The sequence below is a fragment of the Lathyrus oleraceus genome, chromosome 4 (assembly GCF_024323335.1).
Source record: "Lathyrus oleraceus cultivar Zhongwan6 chromosome 4, CAAS_Psat_ZW6_1.0, whole genome shotgun sequence".
Lineage (NCBI taxonomy): Eukaryota > Viridiplantae > Streptophyta > Magnoliopsida > Fabales > Fabaceae > Lathyrus > Lathyrus oleraceus.
The window spans coordinates 487873758-487897836 of record NC_066582.1 but is presented as its reverse complement, the minus strand read 5'-3'; the positions used below and the strand labels follow the sequence as shown (position 1 = coordinate 487897836).

The 24079-nt window shown below is 33.9% G+C and overlaps 2 protein-coding genes across 2 annotated transcripts; both read right to left on the bottom strand.

Annotated features, from left to right (window-relative positions):
* Positions 1 to 7807: 7807 nt before the first annotated feature.
* On the bottom strand, positions 7808 to 11380 carry LOC127076507 (peroxisome biogenesis protein 2). The gene is made up of 8 exons (XM_051018174.1): positions 11132 to 11380; positions 10796 to 10909; positions 10510 to 10663; positions 9588 to 9724; positions 9387 to 9487; positions 9115 to 9232; positions 8427 to 8593; positions 7808 to 8233 (listed from the first exon to the last, which is right to left on the bottom strand). The coding sequence occupies exons 1-8, from the start codon at positions 11231 to 11233 to the stop codon at positions 8119 to 8121; spliced, it is 1008 nt and encodes a 335-aa protein (XP_050874131.1). The 5' UTR covers positions 11234 to 11380; the 3' UTR covers positions 7808 to 8118.
* Positions 11381 to 19835: 8455 nt separating this feature from the next.
* Positions 19836 to 20862, bottom strand: LOC127076506 (protein THYLAKOID ASSEMBLY 8, chloroplastic). Its single transcript, XM_051018173.1, has one exon. The coding sequence runs from the start codon at positions 20743 to 20745 to the stop codon at positions 20029 to 20031; it is 717 nt and encodes a 238-aa protein (XP_050874130.1). The 5' UTR covers positions 20746 to 20862; the 3' UTR covers positions 19836 to 20028.
* Between the last annotated feature and the right edge of the window lie 3217 nt (positions 20863 to 24079).

Here is a 24079-nt window from a genome sequence, read left to right as displayed (position 1 = left end):
AGAAGAAGATTGTAAGTCACTCTAAGCTTGATTCTACTAATGACTTATCTTATTCTCAATTACAAAAATCTTTTAAAATCTACAAAGACAAGCCGCAGACGCTTTCAAAAAGTTAGCTTCAAACAAATGAATCTTTTCACACTCGGAAGCTAAAATTTTGGAAAAGAAAAAACATATGGAAGCTCTTAAGCAGTCTATAGTAGATATTCTAAAATATAAGAATGAGGATGAAAAACCTTTATGGTTTGGTTGTGAAACTTGTCACATTTGAAAAAAAGAGGCAAAAACTCTTAAAACTAAGTTGGATAAGGCATTACAACCAAAGATTACTTTTGTTATTGATACTTCAAAATAGTATCACACTATTGAAAAATGAAAATTTAGGAGACTTTTGGTTCCTAAAGGCGTTTATCAATGGTTTCCTAAATGCAACCAAAGTTTCATTAATCCTCAAGGACCCAATGAAGATTGGGTACCCATCATTTTTCGCTGATCTTGCAGGATAAATGTCTTGGCTTTATGAAGAGAGTATGGGATCTCATTTATGGAGGCTCAGGACTTGATACGGGTAACACCTCCTTATTGCTTTGACTTTGGGGCAAGGAAGAAGGATAATGTTACCAAGGAGGTCAACATTTAGTGTTTTGTTAATTGGTAAAAGTGTGTTGATTATTATTAATGTTTTCTATCTGAGAAGTCTCGGAAAAGGTATTGTGTTTCATGATGTGGGTTTATCTTCAACAAGACATACTCAAGTGCATCAAATTAGGGATTGATCAACCTAAGATGATGAAACCCTAGGAGGAGCAAGATAATTGTCATGATTGAACAAGATTGAAAGTCCAATCATAAAGGATGATCATCAAGTTCATAAGATTCTTGGATACATCATTAATCACACTTTCAAGTACTTTTGCAAAGATAAAAGTGGTAAGGATGTTCATTTTCAAAGAGTTTGTGTCACGCTTTGCATTTATTCCAACTTTCGTTCAAGAGTTCCTTGTGGAATGCAAGTGCATCCTTCATCATTCGTACGGTGAGGTGATATCGTTTCAATCCTTTTATTACTTTGTAAGTAAGTTCTTTTTTACCTGTTTATCTCTCAAAGGTATGTGATATATTGTATGTATGATACATGTTATGGGTGTTCATTTCCAAAAAATTCAAGTGTAACCGTTGTGTGTTTCATTTAACATGTTTATAGTGACCTCATTCTAAATATCTTCACATGTGATCTATCTCTTACTATTTCATACTTACATTTGTCTGCTTACATGTTATTGGCTAGCAAATTATAAAAAAACAATCATATGCATGTGTCTCTAATCAATTAGTTATGCATGAGTCAAGTTGAGTCTTCCAAAGTCATCCCGAATACACATGTGTCGAAAACTTTAATATTTGGACATCATGTGTCGACACCTATTTCCTATAGGTCGGCACATAAAAACATTTTTTTTGAATTTTTCAAAATTGGTTCAGTATGTGTCTACTCATGTTTTTGGATAGGTCGACACATAGAATTAATTTTTGAAATATTTTGAAGTCGCTTCAGTATGTGTTGACTCATAACCTTTTTAGGTCGGCACATGCTTCCAAGAGGTCGACTCATAAGTCACTTTTAGGTAAGTTCTCTTCAATTCTCCTTTGCTCTCATACATGCACCCAAATCTCCTAATCTCTTCATTTCATATTGAATAGTGTAAATCAATCAATTGGCGTCAACTATTGATATATTCATTCATTACATATCATCAACATTCAAATTCTCAAACAACTCATTAACATTTTCATCAATTTTCCTCATTTCATCTTCAAAAACCTTCATTCACCCAAACTCTCCAAAAATCCAAACTTACACTTGTTTTTTGTTTTTCTTCACTTCCTTGTATCTTTCTGTGTTTGTTCACCTGATTTGAGTGTATGGGTAATCATTTATCTCTTATACTCCTTCACTTCTAGTTCACACATTGCATAGAACAACTGATGTGCAAACTTTGTTTGAACATTTTTCCATGGCACCTAAGCTTTCAAAAACCAAGGGTGATTCTAAAGGAAAAGGTAAGGCAAACACGTCTTCTACTGCTTTAGAAACTCCATTTTCTTTGGTTTCAACTAAGTATGCTAATAAATTTGAGGAAAAACATCAACATTGGCTTGTTGTGAATCAATATGTTTGGAAGCCTATTGGGGTTGGTTGTTTGGATATTCCTGAAGTGGCTAGTCATATTGCTCATCAACAAATTGATTACTTTCTGAAGCTTGCTCGGGACTATAATGAAGACCTCATCTGTGTATTCTACTATAGGTTACATGATAGGCGAGGTCTATGCTTCAAGTTTACCATAGATAACATTGTTTATGAATTAAAAGATGATCTTTGGAAATCTTTACTTGGTATTATTGTTATTGATGATGATGACGACGATGATGAAGTTGGCCTATTGGTGATGGATACCAACACTCATATACACTTTAAGTGTAACATTCATGTGAATGAGATACTTAAATCTCCTCATGTTGATGATTGTTATGATCATATTCCTACTGGTCAATTGAAGATAGTTCCTAGAATTTTGTTGTGGTTGATTTCTCATGTCTTGCGCCCAAAGAATGGTGGGTTCTCAAGAATTAATTTTGCTCAAATTCATTTGGTCTATATCATTTTGAACGAGTTCAAAATTAATTGGGCACATTACTTTGTATCTCGACTGTTCGCCATTAAGGAATGCAACAAAGGGACGTCATTTTGCTATGTCTCCATGATTACCAAGATTTTGAAATAATCCAACATTGGTAATGCCTAATCTTACTTATAAATCTCCAGACCAAGCTCGAGAGTTCTCTCAACGTACCCTAACCGACATGGCCTATTTTCGAGATGTAAACCATCGGGCGTACTACTTCTATATGGGTAAGAATGGTATGAAGACTTATAATTTTGATGATATTGTCGAGTTCGATGATGCTGCTTATGAGGCACATGTTGGTGTAAGCCCTAGAGGCCAATACTTTTGGTACTTGTATCGAATTAACTATTAATAATAAAAGGCTTTTTCTTTATTACGTTTGTTTAATAAAGTCCCTAGAATAGCTAGTCTGTTTAATGTATCAAGTATGACTTAATCATGAGATCACATTAAACATAAGGATAATATTCTTAAAGTATCCGTAGTCGAGCTTTAGTGTGAAGTGGGATAACATTAAAGCATTAAGACTATTATGTTTGTAGACTGATGATCACATCTCATGGATCATGGATAAAGAGTTATCAAGTCTTTAACATAGGTATGAATATTAGGAGTAATATTTATACCGGATTGACCCGCTATGAGAATACTATATAGAAAGTTATGTAAAGTGTCATAAGTTATTCTTATGGTGATAATGGTGTATACCACCCTTCGACCTGAAACCACTATGGACCCTAGATGTGGAGTCGAGTGCTTTATTGCTGATCCAACATTGTCCGTAACTGGATAACCATAAAGACAGTTGATGGGTACTCCACAAAGCATGCTGAGGGACATGAGTGTCCTAGATGGAATTTGCCCATCCTGCGTAACAGGATAAATGTCTATGGGCCCAATATTGAACTGGACAAGGATGACACGGTCTATACCTTGTGTTCAATATAGACATAAGGGCAAAGGGGAAATTATACACATAAGTATTATCACAGAAGGAATTGTCAGATCACATGACATTTTCGTGTCTTGGGTAGCAGTGATGTGTTGCTAGATACCGCTCACTGTTTATTATGTTAAATGCATGATTTAATATAATTGCCAACGTCACGAAAACCTACAGGGTCACACACGAAGGACGGATTGATGAGAGATAGAGTAACTAAGGAATACCGTAAGGTACGGTGCCCTTGAGTAGAATACGAAATATGGTAAGGTACCATGGGCTTAAGTGATTTTGGGCATATCATAAGATATGGGCCAAAATACACTTAAGTGGGCCTTTTAGCTTGAAGCCCACACAAGTGGTTCTATAAATAGAACCCTTGTGCAGAAGCATTAATGGCGGTTGCATTATTTTCGTTTTCTCTCTCTTTCTCTCTCACTCAAAGCCTTCATTCGTACCAGCTAGCACTGAGATTGAAGGAATCCGTTCGTGTGGACTGAGTAGAGACGTTGTCATCGTTCAACGTTCGTGATCGCTCCGTGGATCTGCATCAAAGGTTTTGATCGTCACAAGAGATCTGCACCAAATGTTTCAATCGTCACAAGAGGTAAATATTCTATCACTGATCATGACCATTCGTAAGGATCTCTAAAGGAGAAAATTTTAATTTCCGCTGCGTTTTGGATCGCAATTCTCCTTCAGCACATATGGATGATGAGAAACCAATTGGTGCCTCTCATGATGTCCCACTTCTATTGATGATGTATCTCAATGGTTGTGTTCATGGAACCTCTTAAAAGGTTGATGTAGTAAATTTATAATGAATTTATTAATCTTGTATTTGGACTAACTCTCGTATCAAATGGCTCGTAGAGAATGAAAATCAACGGTGATTTGTCATTCCCTCGAAAGGGGGGAGTTCTCTCAAGTTATCTTGAAGTTTTGAGGTAGTAAAGTTAATAGAGATTGAAAAATAAGAAAACTCTGATTGAATCTCTAGTAAGTGACTTATTAATTGCTTACTCAATTAAATTATTTTTCTACTAACCTTTGGTTGGTTTTTAAGTGTTTGGAGAGAAAAGGAGCACTAAATGCAGTATGTCTAGAGCTCAATATTAGTCTAAGACCCAAAGAGGCTAAAAAAGGTTGTCCAAAAGATTTCTTATGGGAAAATGATTATCTTTTGAAAGAAATCTGAGCAATAAAGAAGTAGATATTGGAATTACTTCTCAATTAAAAAAGATGCAAAAAAATTTTGGATTCTGTTCGAGAACGAATCAAGAGGGTGTCCTACAAAGCTTACCTACTGTTTGATCTTAAAGTTTGATGTTACCTTCCATGGGGAGAAGTAATATCTTAGGTACTACTTTTATGCCTAACTTTAGACTGTTTTTGTCCTCTCTTATAAGGCAATTTATTCATTTTACTTAAGTAAGCATGTGATTTATGTGATATGCTTGTTTTCTTCACCTTTTTAATTATGAGAATTAAGGAGAAGTATAGTCTTAGAGGGAGTATAATATATTCTCTACTCATGTAAGAGAAAGTTTAACCACTTCAAACTTTATCTCCGTGTTTTCTTTTTTATCACCTCTCTGATAATTAATAATCTCGATGCTGGTAACCTTCTTGGTGTTTGATGACAATGATGCTTATGCTTGTTAAAACCGGTGATAATAACTTTCCAACTCTCTAATTATGATGACCAACTTAAAGTAATATCAAGCCTCTTCAAAAAGGGACTAAAAGTTCCATTGGAGTGTTTATATGATCGGTGTATTTGGCAAAGAAACTTGAAAGTCTGGGAGTTGTGAAAGAAAGGAAGTGGGATTAGAAAAATCCTAAGATATTAAGATACTAAGACAACTCACACACAATATTTTCAAAGTGTGATTAAGAAGTGTGTGAAAGGCAGACTACAAGACATGACCTATTTAGTCATAGTTAAATAGTAATTAAATAGGTTTGATTACACACTTGTCATAAATTATCAACCCCAATATGGTCTAAGAATCCAATTTTATGTAGATAATTGATTATCAATATGTGTTGATTGATTACCACATACTGATATGGAAATTATTTTGAAGTAGAATTGAAAATAGTATAACTTGAGTTTTGTAACTCTGATTAAGACGCGATCAGTTACCTTGAAAAGCTAGTTCAAAGAACTATCTCATGGTTAAAAAAATATGATCCTTTTATACTATGCTTTGTTGTTAGCAATATGTGAATAACATGGCATTTATTTAGAATAAGTGATAAGGTTATACTAAGAGCATTAGGAATTGTGTGTGTATTATTTGCCTAATGGATCAATTGGACATAACTAAATGAAGTGAGAAAACTTTAGGTTTTGGGTAGATGTCCATGGTAAGAAAATGTGGAAATGTAATGGCACTTCAAACTCGGCAAGTACCAATAGTTTTGATTCTAAAAGGAAGCAAGTGTATTAAATGTTGTGAGAGTTAACAATCTTAGGGCTTGTTGTAAATGTAGTTTCTTATTAGGAGTATAAGATCCAAACAAAGGGAGGAAGATAATCCCAAAAACCTCGTCTTGGTGTACATGATCCAGACAAATGGGGGAAGGTAAATTTGTAAAATCTCGCCTTAGTGGACATGATTAGTAGTTCGTTACGAATGTTCTTGTTAGTCACCTCTTGAATTCTACATGGCTTACGAAACTAGGGTATCAACTTTCACGTATTGTGTGAAGCTGAATGAGCTTCGTTTCCTTTTGTTTTACTTATCAGGGATGCGAGTGTAGTGCTAGTGAAACGAGGATAGTAATAAAGAATCCTTTGGTCGGACAAACTTGTGATTTAGTTAGGACTCCACTTAAATAGTTGTATCTCACCTTATGTTTAACATTTCAGATAGTTCGATGTAAGGCAAAGAAAAAGACAAGAAATCTTGAAATATTTAAAGACCACTTTATCTATGATGTTATTCCGTCGTATTTCTCTGTTTAGTTTTTCTTGTATTGACATCTATATTATATATGTATTATGTTATGACTCTTGTATCGTACATGTTATGACTCTTGTATCGTATATTTATCATACATCATTTAAAACGCTTTTGATCGTATTTAGTTAAATTAAAAGCGCGGAAGATAACCTCTAAAAATTTAAGATGGCTTGGCCACAATAACTCGTCCCATATACTTGAAGCACCATAGACTATAAGCATTGTCGTCCCCTGCGAGAGATCTCAGGGTACATAAACTTAAGATCTGAATTGCCGAGTACTATGGATAAGTCTATGCCATACACGTCAAAGCAAAGAAAACTAGAATTCCCAATACTATAAGAATTGAACAGAGGAAACATTGTTTATAGTCCCACCCAAGTTGGTGGTAGTTTTGTTTCCATCTGAAGAAGGATTCTAAATTGAAATTTACTTTGTTTTTTAGATTAAATTTAGTTTCTATATTTAATTAAATTTCACCTGAATCGGTAGTTTTTAAAATGGTACATTAACTCGTTTTTCTGTCAAGTCTTGTTTTAACTTATTCTCGTATGTTTGCATGGTTAGTGACTAAATTCCAGATAAGCATTTTTATGCTTAATCTATGTTATACAATACAAACTATATATTCTTTAAAACTAACTATTTGAAAGTGAAATTGCAAATCCACTATTATAAGTTTAATAAACAGGATTGGTGTATTTGTTTCAAGATAAGAAACTACATTCTTTGGAATCATGTTCTCAACATTGTTATTACTTAGAATAATATTTCTAAGTGGTTGACAAAAATTAAATTTCCTAAAAATATTTCTAATATTTATTTAATTTAAAAATCATAAAAAACAAAATAAATTTATAAATAAATGAGTAGTAATGGAGAGTTCTAATTAGTTAAACTTTAATTAGTTAAACTTTATTTCTATGGAATGTTGGATTTTCACTCTTTAAACCAAAGCATGTATAAATAAAATTTCCAGAGAATAAAATGGACCTTAGAATAATTTTTTAAAATTGAATCGAACATGGCAATATTCCTAGAAATATTTTTCACAACTTTAAACAAACACACCCTATAAAAATGCCTAATAAACATAGTATCTCCACAAAAATCTTAATCATAATAAGTTGTCCTATAATAAGTTATTCATAAGTTATTTTGAAAATATTTTTTTTAAAAATAAGTTGAAAACATCGTAGGCATAATTACAACACATCACCTACAAGTTGAACCATCAAATAGATGGTAAAATGTAACTCACTGAACGATACATGCTACAAGAGAATGAATGCATCCCACTCAAAAGAGCCATTGATGCTATGAAGAAATTTGATATTTTTTCCTTTCCTTTTCTCTTTCCAATTAAATGTAAATAATAAGGGAGAATTCAAATGAAAATAGTAGAAAAATATACCACCACAATTTCAGGTAGTGTTTTACCGTATAAGCTAATTCTGTAAGTAGACCAAATACTCCCTAACTCTACTATTTGTTTCTTCCTCTCTGAATACAGTTACTCCGTGGAGACACCACCATGCCGTTGCATTGCAATAACTGGCTCACTGCACCTCAAACACCTAAATGATGTGGCAGCAGCGCATCGAGTCCGCAGACAATAGTAACAATATCTTGCAAAAAGTAATTTGAAAGCATTATTTTAGCTGGTGGCCGTTAATGAGAAACATATTATTTTTAAGCATATATACAGGTTATTCAAAACATCTACAGGTTATTCAAAACTATCAAAAGTGATGGCAAGTGAAAAGTTCATAACAGAAAAAAAGATATAGTGATATGCTGAGTACATGTCCAGAGATGTACCTGTGCTGACAAGGTAAAGCAACAAAAGGAATGATTGGAGTAGCCTGGCAAATGGGACATGCAGTGCTATCCTCAGCCGAACTTGATGATTTATCCTTAGAAAAAGGCCGAAGAAGATTTCTCACAGATGATGAATTAAGAAGAGGAAGAAGCAACAGTAACATTTCCTGCCATCAGAACCAGACATAATTACCATCAAAGTTTGAGAAAATCATAAGCTAACATGTTTGCAAATTAAATTTTCCATTATATCAAGAGGAATGCATCTAGTTGTGAGATGGCAACCAGCTGTTCCTGTTGGCATAAAATACCCAACACAACTAGTACAACTAATAGTAACTCTGAGAATGCGCAAGCTCTTTTAGTATCGGAAGGTTTATAAAATGAATGTGTCAAGTTAGGTTTAAGCAATTCAATTCATAAATCGTCAGAGAGATAATAGCACATGTTGACAATAGAAAGAATCTCAGATTCATTGAAAAAATGAAAGTTATGAATAACTGATTTCCGAGCATTCTAAGCAGTAGATGGAAAACAATGCATGCCACAAATTTTGCCCAACATATAGAGAGCTTAATGTAAATAAAACCTAGGTGATAAGAAATTTTAAAGGGTAAAAGTACCATGTTTAAGCCATTGGATCCAACAAACTTTAGAGAACAAAAAAATGGATGAAGAGGAGAAGTACCGAGAATTCGTTCCAAACTAATTGTCTGTTCATATACTCAAAGCTAACAGCCCGGTTCATATTTGGGCTCCCATATACAAGCCTAGCTTGCAAGACTCTTTCAATAAGATTTCGATATCTGCTTCAAAATAGCACACAGCGAGATAAGTTGTACAGAGCAAGTAAATCATGAGATAGTTTCGTCAGAGGGAACATGAAGAACATTCAGGCTAAAGAACATCCAAAGAAACAAATAGTGTTGAATGAACTGTCTGGTTGTTCAAGAGAATCACCTTCCTGTGCAAAGAAATATCAACAGGTTTCCAAATGAAGCAGCTCTATAAATCCCTTCTATTCTTTGTATCAAGATCCATAAACGTCGTGCCAATGGTCTCTGAGAAGCAAATCAAATTAGAGCCCGCTTCTATCCAAAATAGCCTACATGTTTGCAAGTTGGCAGTGTATGACTTAAAAGATCAGATTTAAAAAAATACCTGCTCAGTATCACCCCACCTACGAAATGCTGAGAACGATTGTAAGCGAGCCCAAATATACTGACCACCAACAGTGGCAATACAATACCAAAGCTTCTGAGCGACGGTGAGTCCAGGTCCCTCCAGACCAGTTCTTACTGCATGGATAGTATCCAAAAGAATGAAAACTTAATGAATAAATTACAAGGATGGACAATAGTTAAACATATCACTGCTACAAGGATGGACAATATTTAAATTAAGATATTATTTTGGTCCCTAAATGCGTCAGACGTTGTTACTATAGTCCCTGAATGAATCGAAATTGCGAACACATCCTCAAGTGTCTTTTTTATTAGTAACTTTGATGCATTTAGGAACTATAGCAACAACGTCTCACACATTCCAGGATCAAAATGACTGTTTGCATTTTGTTAAAGCAAGAAAACACCACATGACACTTTAAAACTTTGGCAGTGTGCTATATGACCATGGTGCAAGAGAGGCGATGAGTAAAAAATATATAACAAAAACTTGAAAGAAAAGTCCAAACACCAGTGAATTAAAATTTCATTATCCCAGCATCAACAGGATATCATCAATTGTTTCAAGGCCTAGTCACCCGTCATGGAAGTAACTCTTTTTCAGTGGTTAACCTTTGCATTTTATCAAATAAGCAAATAGAATTCAGAGCCATATCACAAGTTAATACAGTGTTGTAAATCAGGAGTTACAGAAAATAATTGTCTGTTCAAATTTCGCTGTGCTACAATGCTATTATAATGCTGCTAGTCTGTTATAGCCTCTATTTGAAAACACTTTGTACTAAACTGCCTTTTGCAGAATTTTGGCGATTTGTTGAAATTTTTTGTGGCACTATAACACTATTTGGTGACACTGGCTATATATCACTACAAAAAAAAAATGATTCAGACCTTCCTACCTTTACCCCTTGATTCAACTGCACGTTCATCTCTATACCTCAAATTCATAAGAGCAATGCCAGGAGTTGGTTTATCAACCCAAATTGAGAATCTCCAAATAAGAAACTCAAGAAAAGCATCAAGCTCAGCTTCATACTGAAATAGCATTCCTGGCTAATCCCAAAAAAACAGTAAAAAGAAAAAACTTGAAAGATGTCGAAAGCAGATCCGAATTCGATAGTACAATTAGTCAATTAGCACCATCATTGAAATTCATTCATTCAACAATAAACAATATCAAAGTACCTTCATCAAAGTAAATACTTTAACCAACTGTTCTTTCAACATGGCTGACATTTCAATGTCCAATCTTGCAGCATCAACTTGGTTAACTCTCGATATCGAAATTGGGATCGTTGACTGCACAAAATAGCAATATAAATAAATCAAATTGCTTTAAAAAACACTATGCAACTTGATCAAACACCCAATTTTGAAATTGAAAATTGAGAAACTAGATTCTATCATAAAGTCTCTAGAGTTAGTTCCCAATTAGTAGAACTGAGTGAATGAGGAATTAGGGTTGGGAAAACCCTAAAACGGAAAGAAAAAAAGGTTTAAAGATTGGGGATTGGAAAAAACCTGGCGAGAGAGGGAAACGGGAATCCAGCGAGGGAGCAGGTTGTGGGAAGTGAGAGTCCATGCATCTTGTGGTGGAACCGATGGTAGAGGAGTGCTGCTCATTGGAGGAAGATGAATGATGGTGAAGGAATGTTTGTTGTGTCCATGCACCGTATGTGTTTGCTTTTTAGTTTAGAGAGAGAGAGAGAGAGAGAGAGAAACCGCATGTCATTGATTCGACCGTGTGAGCGGAATCGAATTTAGTGAAATTTTGAGTTAATCTTAATTTGGCTGAATTTAATATTTATTCAATTAGAGTAAATTTTATTTCTTAGTAATCACCCCTTTTAACAAATTAATATCTAATTTATACATATTCAGTTGTGATACCATAAATTTATTATGAAAGCTACTAGCAATCAACTGAGCTTCAATTCATAAATGCAACATAAATGTCGACAATGTATTGAAGGATAATTTTTAAATTCATATATCTATGTGGGTTGGGAAAGCAAATGCAACATAAATGTCAATCATGTATTGAAAGATAATGATTCGACATTAGAAAATAGATTGTTAAATTATAGAGTAACGAGACCCCCGACGTGACAAGGTAACTCACTCTCTATTGAGAAAGTCGTTAATTGTTCTGAGATCGATGTCTAGATTGCGCACGCCACGAAAGTGGGTGTCACACATATTTTCTATTTTTCTACGAGGATCTCTCAAAATAATCTCGTAGTTAAACATTGGGGTGAGTCTAGAGTTGCAATCACAGTCTCTTGTTCTATTTTAATCATTTGCTACTCCCTATTTTTCAAACGGCATCAAACAACTCTTTTGCGATAGCTTTAGCTAAACATAGTTAGAGCAAAATTTGGTATTCATACATCTCTATGTGGAATCAATCTTTTTACTACTTGACACAATCGTGCACTTGCTATTCACACGGTCAAATTTTTTGCGTTGTTGTCAGAGAAGTGTTTTGATATCAAAATTTTGTTTCAATGTCGTCTAGACTAAAACATTTTTTACAAAAAGTTCTTCCTTTTAGAATGATTCTCGCTGGAGAATTTATTCAAGGGCAATTATATGAACCATGATTTAGTAAGCCCGTACTCCAGAACCTATAATCCGAAATGGGAAGATTGTAACACCCTAAACTCTTCCTCTTAATATAAAAGAGAATTTTCACAACTTAGGGTGCTACTTAACGCAAAATATGCAACCTCAAGGATATTTTTCAAAAACTTCGCAACAAAATTCAAAATACCTCAAAATATAACGATAAATATGAAAGCATAACGAAGAAATCTCCAAGGCCATCTTCCAACTCACAACCAACTACTTATGCTGAAACCTGATTGTTTGTACTCCAGAGGAGCACATACGCCACAACAACAAAAATGGGGTGGGAATACACCATACAAATATTAACGGTGAAATTAGCAAAAGAATGATAAATATTGATAATCACAAGTACATCATTCACACAAAACACAATCAAAGTTAAATAATGATGCAAATGTTAATGTCGTCAACTCCTTCATAAAAAATGCATATGGTACCAAGTTTTGGGGATCAGAGATATGTTACCGATCCACCCATGTCTTTGATTCCTCTTGAACTGTGTCCCTCTCTGGACGTGAGACTGTCATAACCCATCTCTGAATCAGACCATCACTAGATCGAAGCCTTACCTAACTCCGAAATAAATCTATGCACGGTTATGTACAATGGAAGCATGCAACATCATCAACATCATAAACATAATAAGCATCATCAACATCATAAACATTGTAAACATCATCAACATCATAAGCATCATCAACATCATAAACATCATCAATATCATAAACATCAAATAAATCATTAGCATCATAAACAACATCAACATCATAAACATCATATACATCATCAACATCCTAAAATCATCAACATCATAAAAATCATCAGAATCATCATCAGAGGGGTCCACTCTTGAACCTATGAGTTATTAATCACAAGTCGTCACTGCAATCCTTTCGAATTACTAATCATCAAAAATCGCCAACTAAGGTCGTCACTATAATCCTTTCAGATTACTAATCATCAAAAATCGGAAATTAAGGTTGTCACTATAATCCTTTCGGATTACTAATCATCAAAAATTGCCAATTAAGATCGTCACTGTAATCTTTTTGAATTACAAATCATCAAAAATCGACAATTAAGATCGTCACTGTAATCCTTTCAGATTACTATACTCAAGAAAAATTATAGTTTAGAATTTATTTATTTTTCACCAAAAAAAGTAAAGTTATCTTATTACTCAAAACTCTAACTCATCAAAATACTCATACATGCTCAAAAATCTATTATGTTAATTTTAACTCAATAAAGTCCTCAAAAAGCTCGAAAACAGCTCAATGTCTATCAACTCTCTAATTGACTCTAGAGTATCCAACAGTACTGTAAAGTATTCAAAAGTAGTCTAAGGACAACTATTCATAAGTGATAACTCTACTAACTCTAAGAACTAACAAATTAACTCAATTTTAACTCTTTTGACTTAACTACTTCTGACAATAAAAATGTTACCCAAAAGGTAAACTTTATATTGTCAACAGGGCTTCAAACTCAACTCTAGTATATCATATATTCTTATCTCCAACTCTATACAACTCAAAAACAATTATGACATCTCTATAACAACTCTAACCAAATAAAATATGATTCTTAAACTCATCAAAAAGTTAACAAAAGGTCACCACACTCAAAATTGCTCAAAATTGTTGATTTAACTATAAAATTGTCTCACTTAAAAATAGCATCAAATATTATATACATATGTAAACTTATTAAACTCTGTATTTTGAAATTTCTTTAAACTCTCTTTCAAATTCACTTAACCGTACCTTAAGAAGAGTTACGAAACTCAAGTTCTATTCGCTTTAGTTCAACCATATCGTGACATTTCTGCATAAACTCTAAAATAGAGTGTTTGACTTAAAAATAGCACGAAATTTTATATAATCGTGATAAAATTAGGAAAATACTCAGTTAGAAATATCATTGAATCCTCTTTCTAACGCAATTGACGGCACTCCCAAAAGACTTATGAAACTAAAGTTTCACGTGAAACATGATGACCAATGCATGACTGAAATTGACTATGTATCTGTTATAAAAACCAGCAAACTGCTACTGATGTAGAGCACTTAGACTCAATTTCTCTACTTCAAATAAATATTATCGTGTTAGTTTTCTAAACAACTGATGGCACCTCAAAAGAACTTATGAAACTAAAGTTATGTCTGAAATAAGGCGACCAGTTCCCTTCTATGTCTACCTGTGATTTTTCTTGCGTTTATCTCCCTATTGAACATATTTAAAATTCTCTTATTTGAGTCGCAATCTCCCCCAAATGCTAAACAAATAGGGAAACAAAAAGCATTTCTTCAGACAAAATATTTGGGAAACCAATGACTCAAAAAGAGTCGATCGAATCATTGGGGCAAAATTCCAAGTCTAAAAAATGTGAATAAACAACAAGGCATAAAATTTATATAGAACACCACAATAAACCACAACAATCAACCACAACAGTGTGACTTACAAACAATAGCACAATAGTGACCCTAGGAAATTTATCTCAACTCATCTTTTACGGTCTCAGAGCAATCATACGAACATAAATTTCATCGATAATGCCTATAAGGTTTTCCCAAACCTTATTTGACCAATATTACACGGATCATACATTTTAGAGAAAAACTATTACCCCCAAGACGTTGATAGGAGGATAAGGATCTCTCACCATCCTGGCGGTTCAAATCACCCATCAATAAGACAATTTCCCCCCTTATCTCGAAATTGAAGTTTTCAAACTCTTGATTATGATTTCATACTCTCTTTTCCAATTCTTTTGTTGCCTTTTTTCTTTTAATTCTCAATTATACATATCATCAAAACTTTTTTCAAATCTCTTAACTTTTCTATTTAAATAACCTGAGAAGGCTTTTCCAATTCTCAACTTTCCCCTTAACACTCTATTATTACACCTTAATTCTTCAATTTTATTAAATTTATAATTTTTCCCTCTACTCTCAATTTTTCATATATTATTATTTTAATTAAATAAATATTTAATTTAAATAAATATTTAATCAAAATTCCTCAATTTTCTATTCTCTAACTTATTACAAAATAATTAAATTTATCCAATTATTTTTAATAATTCCAATAAACTCTATTTTTATTTTGTACTCTTCAAACCTATAACCCCAATAATTATTAAATTACCAAAATACTCTTACGCACAAAAATTCAAATATAATAAATAAATCATGTCAATAATTAAATAAAATATTTGATTAAAAGTCAGGGTGTTATAGAAATCACCAGAACTTTTTCTACATTAATTATTCTCAACACGCTATGGGACCTCATACTCCCCGATACATCACAAAAATCATACCCTCTTAATGAAACCATCCCAATGAATAGATATTGATTAAATCATTAATCACAAACCAAATATAATTAGGATTATCGAAATATATCTTGAAGCGTGTTTTGACTTTGATTACGAACATGGAAAATACTATCGGCTCTAGGAAGTCCACGCGAACGTAAAGTGAAAGGTGGTGCTAGCCATTTTCAGAGAATGACAAACAATTAAAACTAGGATTAGAGGAGAAATAATTTTTCTATTTATAGATAGCTTTTAAAACCTTAATGCTCTTATTTTAGACTTTTCTAAAAAATTAACCTCAATCTAATTTTTATTTAATTAAATTAAATAATTAAATTAAATCATATTTAATTTACTCAATTAAATCATTCTAATTAAATAAATTATATATATATATATATATATATATATATATATATATTTATTTTTTATTTATTTATTTATATATTTATATATATATATATATATATATATATATATAATATATATATATATATATATATATATATATATATATATATTTATTTATAATTTATATATATATATATATATATATATATATATATATATATATATATTAAATACTTTAAATACTATTAATACATAATTAAATAAAATCTTATTTAATTTAATTATCAATTCCACTATAAATACTCTACTTGTGTGACTATGTAGGTTCTCATAATGTTGACAATAATAATAAATAACATAGTTAATATCATAATTAATGAGCGGTATCTAGCAACACATCGATGTTACCCAAGTGACGAGAATGTCATGTGATATAAAATAATATTTCTATAATAATGATCATGTGTACAATTATCATTTTCCCCTTATATCTTTATTAAACACGAGGCATAGAATGTGTCACCATTGTATAGTTCAATATTTTATTCCCGAATCCCCGAGTATACTTGAGCACGACCATGTATTTTACAATTATACTCGATCAAGGAGCCCATAGATATTACTCCCGTATGTGTAGAAGAGAAAAATCTCACCTAGGTCATTCATGTCCGTCAGCTTGATTTAGAGAGTATCCATCAACAATTTTTATGGTCATCATGTTACGAACAACGTTTGGTTGACAAGAAAGTATTCAACTCGACATCTAGGGTCCATAATGGTTCTAGGTCGAAGGGTGATATACACCACTATCACAATGAGAATAACTTATGACACTTACATAACATAATATGTAGTATTCTCAGGATGGGTTAATCCAGTATAAATATTACTTATAATTTTTATACCTATGTGAAGAATTGATATCTCATATCTATGACCCTTGAGATACAGTCATCATTCTACTCACGTAATAGTCTATATGCATTACTGTTGTCCTATTTGATAGTAAAGCTTGACTAGGAATACTTTAAGATTAACGTATTTATGTTTAATGAGGTTTCACAGTTGAGTCACACTGAATGTATCATTAAACATACTAATTATTTTAAGGACTTTATTATGTCACAAACAAGTAACATAATAAATATAATGTCTAATAAGTATATATATTAACAAACAATATATATCAAGATCATCATACAAAATCATATTCAACCAATACCAATTGGCTATTAGGGCCTACTCCAACAAATTCAATTAAAATGGAATGAGGACCTCACTCTTAGGCTTGCCGTAGGGGGAATAACTGTTGCTTATGAGCAATCCACCATTCACCTAAGGTCGAAAAATTTATTCCCCCAACAAAATAGTAAATCACAAAGGATTATAGGGCATATCACAAAGATTCACAAAGTAAAGAATCCAGAGAAAGAAGATACATCCAAATTCATATTCATATTACAATCCAAGGTATTTTACACACAAGCCTCAAATGCAACCAGAAAGAAAGTTACAATATGCTCACTCAATCCTACCTTTTATTACTATTTTACAACCTTTTAGACCAACAATCTCTAAAGTTACGTCGGGATTCAACACCCAAACTTGAGCAATGACATTTTCAAAACTCTAAACGCGAACAATAGTAATCTTTGTCTCATACTCAGAATATAAATGGTCAAGCTGATACCTTGGAACTCAATTCAAATATTATCTTTTCATCTCAAAGACGAGTTTTTTTATGAATTCTCTACAATTATGTGTTCTTTGAAACTAAAAAGTAACTTTGCTTTTAGTTTCTTCAAATATGACTCGACCAGACTGTTTCTTTAGAAGTGCATTTTCAGATTTAAGGAAAGAAGCCCAATTTTATGAATTCAACAATTAAGCCTCCATTATTTTCTTATGCTCAGCATTAATGGACAACATGACCTTGACCTTATTTTTCTTTTCATCCAGAAATTGGATATGATCCCTAAGTTTTCTTTCTTTCGTTGGGTGATTATTGACTATCAGTTCTAATTTTTCTCGAGAGCGATAGAGATATGCATCATATTATTTCAATCAATTATGAGTTTCTTCTAACCTATATTGAACTCGTAAGCGACTCTCAATGAATCTTTGAGCCTTTAGCTTATCTTGCTCTAACTCGTTGGTAAATTGCTATTCATTTGCTGATTAAGTAGCATCTGATGCAAGGGAATAACAAGATAAAGCCATTAACTTGACAATATAATAAGTACACCATGCAAGTGCGATTTCATGATCCATGGGACACCAGTCAGCCACCAAGATGGCATTAACTTCTGAAACCAACACTCAAATCTTCGACTGTTCTGATGGAAAAAAAGCTACAAATAAAGGTAGAAATCGAAAATCACTTTCACATTAGAGAGAACCACATCAAGGTGGTCTTTATCGGAGAAGATTACTCTAGATTTAGCCCATTTATAAGACGAGTAACTCTTTCCTCCTTTGTTACAATTTAACATGCTCCCTCTTTTGAGAATCAGGGACAAAGTGGATTGTATTGTCACTAGACCAGAGCTCGAAGAACCAACCTTGCAATCCATGATCATTTTGAGAATATTTCCACCCGTTATGTCAACTGCAAAGCAACAAAGTAAAAAATAATAATGAAACAAGAAATGCCAACGTTGCAAAATAAACTCTAATACATGCCTCATATAACCAAAGTATCACCTTTCACGATAAAGAAACGAGTCATGGAAAATATGAGACATGAAGGGGTCCGCTTACTCATAATCTGCATAACTCTTAATCATTCGAAAAGATTCATTATCCTCGTCTTTTTGTTTTTTAGGGTCAAAACATAGCTCTTCCTCACTCACATTGAAATGATCTTTCAACTAACATTAATTAAAACACACTTTATAAGACTTAATAATGATGCACATTAACTCATGGGAAGCTTTGATTAAAAGAGAGAGAATTACAAAACGACAACAAAAATCATTTGTATGACGCATTAAGAGTTTAAAGATAGAAAAAATTAGTAGAAAGATAACTTGGTCATATGTATGTCCCAAAAACTCCCATTGGATATTGAACATGTCACATAACACTAAAGCACAAGGCTTTAGCTTAAGATGGACACCCAAATAGTGAAAGGTTTGAAGATGGTTCCAATATGTAAGAAAGATCATCGATGGAGCCAAATATAAACTTGATAATAAATGACGTTAAAAGGCGATGAAAGACAATTGGAGGTCATCGTGTTGAAAGGTAATATCATACATGGGAATGGAAAAACTCAAATGTCCAAGGCGTAAGATCAATCACAGGAAAAGAAAATGAATCATTAGAGTGGTCATTTCCCACACTGCAATTATCACATCTAGGCGTATGGAAAGAATCCAGTTTAACTCCACCCCCTACTTAGAATCCCTAAGGGAAACCCTATGGGTTGCCATGTTACATCAGGAAAAATATCAGAAGTAGAGAAGGAAATACCCTAAAATAACCTGACCAACACAAAAATCATACCTCAACAAAAATAGTCACGGCTGCACTACGCTTATTGAGCAAATTGTCATCTTGTGTTTGTGACAACAATTATATTGAGTGAAGATGACAAAACCAAAGGTTTTGGTTCTCTTTGAGCCAGGACAAAAAGGAGAGAAAAATACCGAAGATCAAGCTCAAAGGGACAAGTTAAGCCCAACATATACTCGAAATTACTTCTCTAGCACTACCTATATAAAGGTCGTATAAAATGCCTAAGACGTTTTTGGATCATCAGCAGTAAGAGATTCACATTCACCCTGTTACACACAGCAACTTCGGTTGTTGATTTGAAATCAGAGATTAGGTTACCCAATCACTAACTTAACTTCAAATGTTATTAACCATTATCAGAACAACACCAGCAGCATAAAACACATTATAACACAGCTGTTATCTAAAACCCACTTCCTAGTATTCTCTCTCATTTCTAATTTTAAACATCTTATACAACAATTCAATTTGTGTTCATATATTTTCTCATTTCTACATTACATATTACATAAACACTATCGGTTAAATGTGTTGCTCTAGTTCTAGAATAATCCCAACATAAACAAAAAAAATTATCACCACAACAATTTTACTACACCCCAAATGAGTCAAATTTGTTCTTACAAAACCTATCATACTCATTTTGAATCTGTTGGGCAAGTTCTTCATCTCCAAAACCCTTAAACCCATTAATCAAAACCTTAACAATATACTCATCAGGTTCAACATCAGAACCCCACCCACTTCTCTTCATCATCTCATAAACCCTAATCATCGAATCTCTTCTCTTTGCTCCGATAACACTTTTAATCAAATACAAAAGCCCTTTCCTCTGATCCTCATCAACTCTAATCCCACCTTCATCCTCAATCTCGTTAATCAAACGGTCCACATCTTCCGACATACCGGAATTGCCGAGTGCCTGCACGATTTCCGCGTAGAGAGAAAGATTTGCTCCGTATTCAGATCTAACGGCAGAGAAGACACGGAGTGCGAGCGTGCATTGTTGTTGGCGTAGAAGCTCCTTTAACGTTGCGACTAAGTCGGATTTGATTAAGCGGGTTAGCGTGTTGGTTAGGAGTTGAGTTTGGTTCGGTGGGTTGGTTCGTTGGACGCGTTTTAGGGTTTGGATGGCTTGGATTGCTTCGATGCTTAGGAAACGGCCTTTTACTAGTGGTCCACGCTGGGAACGCGGTCCTCCGCACTGTACCGGGATGTAGCTCCGGCGTGTGGTGGTGGTGGGTTTTGGGGATTGAGGGTGGTGGTGGGGTTTAAGGAAGGTGGGGTTTTGGTGGAGAGAAGAAGCCATTGGTGGAGTGAGGCGTGAATGAACGACGATAACAGAGGTTATCTAAATGGCTATCGGTTTTTCCACAGTTGTAGATAGTCAATGACGGTTTTGCCTTTTAATAAAGATAAATCTAATCTAATAAAATGTGGTAACAGATGTTTTCTCCCCTATAAATAAATTAATAAGCACCAAATTTATCATTTGGTCCTTAAAAAAAATCAAAAATATAGGTGATTATTTATTAATAATATAAAAGATCAACAAACAAATTTTATTGGTTTATTTAAAAAAATTGACAAATTTTAATTTGAAATCACTAAAATCTTACCAGCAATGAAAAAATTTAGAAAAATCAAATTCATAATCTTTTTTTAAAAAATTAGTTTGTGGTTGCAAATTAAATAATAATACATGCTTTATTTGTGCTATATTTCGAATTTTTTACAAAAATAATCTAAAATTTTATGAAAATTCCCAAAATACTTTTGGTTTCAAAAAGAACTCAAACTACCGCACTTTTAGGAGGAGACGCCAATTCAATTGGCGACTCCTCTTAAAAATTGAATGGAGGCGTCAATTGGATTGACTAGGGCATGTGATGCCCTAGCCAATCCAATTGGTGCCCATGTGTATTTTTACAAAGGAAATGCCAATTGGATTGACACCTCAGTGTAAAATACAATTTTTTTCTTATAAATAGATGTGTTGTGTGAGTAATTGTTCCACATCTCATTTAATCATTTGGCAATCATGTTTGGTGTTCGTCGCCGATACGAAAAAATGATTTATGCGAGAGACAAACCCCAAATGCTGATGCTTTTCTGGAACATCACTACGTTCGAGCAACTGAAGAGGGAGTTGGTTCGTTGGTTAGATGGGAAAATACCAGAAGTGGGGAAAATTAGAAGTATTGAGAAACTCAACAGTATCTTTGGTTGGGTGCGAATGAAGATTGATAAGGATGCTAGGGAAATGATGTTTGGTCGAGATGACATCAATTTGATTATTGTAATCAGTTAGAAATATTATTGTTTCTAGTTAGCTTATTTTGTACTGATGTTTGTTGTGAACCTCGTTATAACAAAAACTTTATGATATATAATGATTAGAGGTTACAGAAATACAATGTTACAAAAAGCTTATGACCCAGATGATGCTCCTCGATTGGGACAATTGTTCTTGTTGTGTCCTCGTTGACGACAGATACTACATAATCTCATCATTTTATCTGTCAAATCCATTTTTGTCCTAATACGTGTGATGTTTGGCCTTCTTTTTTCTTTCTACGCATCTCGTCATTGTGCTAAACTATATCACCTTCATATGGAGACCAATATTCCTCCATTGGTAGTACCGAGAAGCTTTTATTATATACATTCATGACGGTGACGGCCTTGTACACATCAGATAAATGGTTGTAAGCGTCTTGACGAGTATATGCGCATGCTGTAATGACATGAGAGCAAGGAATGCGGAAGGTCTGGAATTTTCCACAGTCGCATCAACTTTTGTTTAGTCTAACAACATAGGCTAAATTTGGTCTCCCCTCGTTGTGGTCCATTGTTTCCTGGATGTTGAAAGTTTGCATATGACAATCAAAGACTGTTACATCGTGTGTGCTAGCTTTGATGCTCTCCTCTTTCATGACTTTCATGCAACACTCGCTGAATACTTGCCCAGACATTAACACCACACTCCATCTTTCACCTCTAGTTGCGAACGTAGAAGCCAACCTATAATAGATCGATCATACCAAGGCGGTTATTGGCAGATTCTAATTCCTTTGAATATCCCGTTCATGCATTCCACAAGGTTTATTGTCATGTGGCGCCATCGACAACCTCCGTCAAATTCCCTTGTCCACTGCTCTACTGGTATGTTATTTAGCCATCTTCCTGCGTCTTCATTAGACAGTCTAATTTCATCACGATAATATTGAAATGGCGGATGAATTAGAGCATACCCAACATTCACCACCTTCTTGCGAAGATTCTTATCTTTTATTGCACGCATGAAGTTTTATGCAATATGTCTAATGCAATAGACATGAGTAGAAGGAGGATCATGTCATCCGTTGTCATGGTTGTTATAGGCCCTCTCAATGGCAACATGTCTATCAAAAATCAAACAGAGATTGACTTGTGGAACCACATGCATTATGAGATGTCGAAGAAAGAAACCCCATCCACCAGCCGTTTCATCTTCAACTAGAGCCAAGGCAATGGGAAAGACATTGTTGTTGTCGTCTTATGCAACCGCCATAAGCAAAGTACCCTTGTATTTTCCGTATAACCAAGTGCCATCAATTTGAATAATAGGTTTGCAGAATGCGAAACCTTTGATGCACGGGTCAAACACCCAAAAGAGACGGTGAAAGATTCTATTACCTGTAACACAGGTTTCGTCTGGCATCATTGCTGGCAACGTCTCCATAATTGCCACAGTTCATGGGACATATGTTTTTAGTGCCCATAAAAACCGTGACAATTCTTTGTAAGAATCCTCCCAGTTGCCGAATACATGTTCAACAATCTTTGTTGTTTAAGTTGCCAAAAGTAAGTTGTTTAAATTGTTATATATTTACTTACTTCTTTAAAGATTATTATCTCTAACTAATATTTTTACCTTTTTGGTGTAGATGGTGTGCACGTGGTATGAGTTATAACAGATGTCCTAGACATTGTATTACTCAGTATCACAATCTGTTGGATCACCTTCGACCGACAAACGTAAGGATAATAACCTCATTAATTCGTTACAATTTGTTAACTTCTTCTACCTAGATTATAATCCTATTTTCTTTCACATTTCAGTTCAGTTGGCATCCATACCTTAATTTGGATCATGACCATGAGGTCAACACTGAAGACGCGGCCGTATGGACTGCATGCACACCGATAATACGATTCACAACTATGGAGATGCACAACAATGATCGTGTGAAGTTGCAGTTCGGTATGCCCCAAAACATCCCAGATCCCCCAACAAGCCTAGGAGAATGACATATGCGCAAAGTTAATGACCAATGGAAATTCAATCCATGGCAAAGTTTTGCAAGATCGGAGTTTCGCAAATGGAAGCACCGCCATGACCATGTCTTAACTGACGCTGTCATGCCAAATGAAGAAAAATCAAGTCGTACTTATATGACTTGGTATAGATCGGTTGGTTTTCAATTCATCACCGAGGATATGTACCTGTACGACCCACGCCACCAAACTTACACACCAGACACCTCAATATCAAACCTCCAAAAATATTGTCAGACCGGATACACATTGTTAGACGGTGTGGCTAGTGATCGAGAGGGGGGGGGGGTGAATAGATCACCTCTTTTTAAAATAAACGGATT

Excerpts from the sequence above, each read along its gene's own strand:
- LOC127076507 (XM_051018174.1), bottom strand. The coding sequence starts at position 11,233 with ATGAGCAGCACTCCTCTACCATCGGTTCCACCACAAGATGCATGGACT. Across the intron at positions 10,910-11,131 it reads CCGTTTCCCTCTCTCGCCAG|TCAACGATCCCAATTTCGAT; the intron begins GTTTTTTCCAAT and ends TATTTTGTGCAG. Across the intron at positions 9,233-9,386 it reads ATATTTCTTTGCACAGGAAG|ATATCGAAATCTTATTGAAA; the intron begins GTGATTCTCTTG and ends ATTTTGAAGCAG.
- LOC127076506 (XM_051018173.1), bottom strand. The coding sequence starts at position 20,745 with ATGGCTTCTTCTCTCCACCAAAACCCCACCTTCCTTAAACCCCACCAC.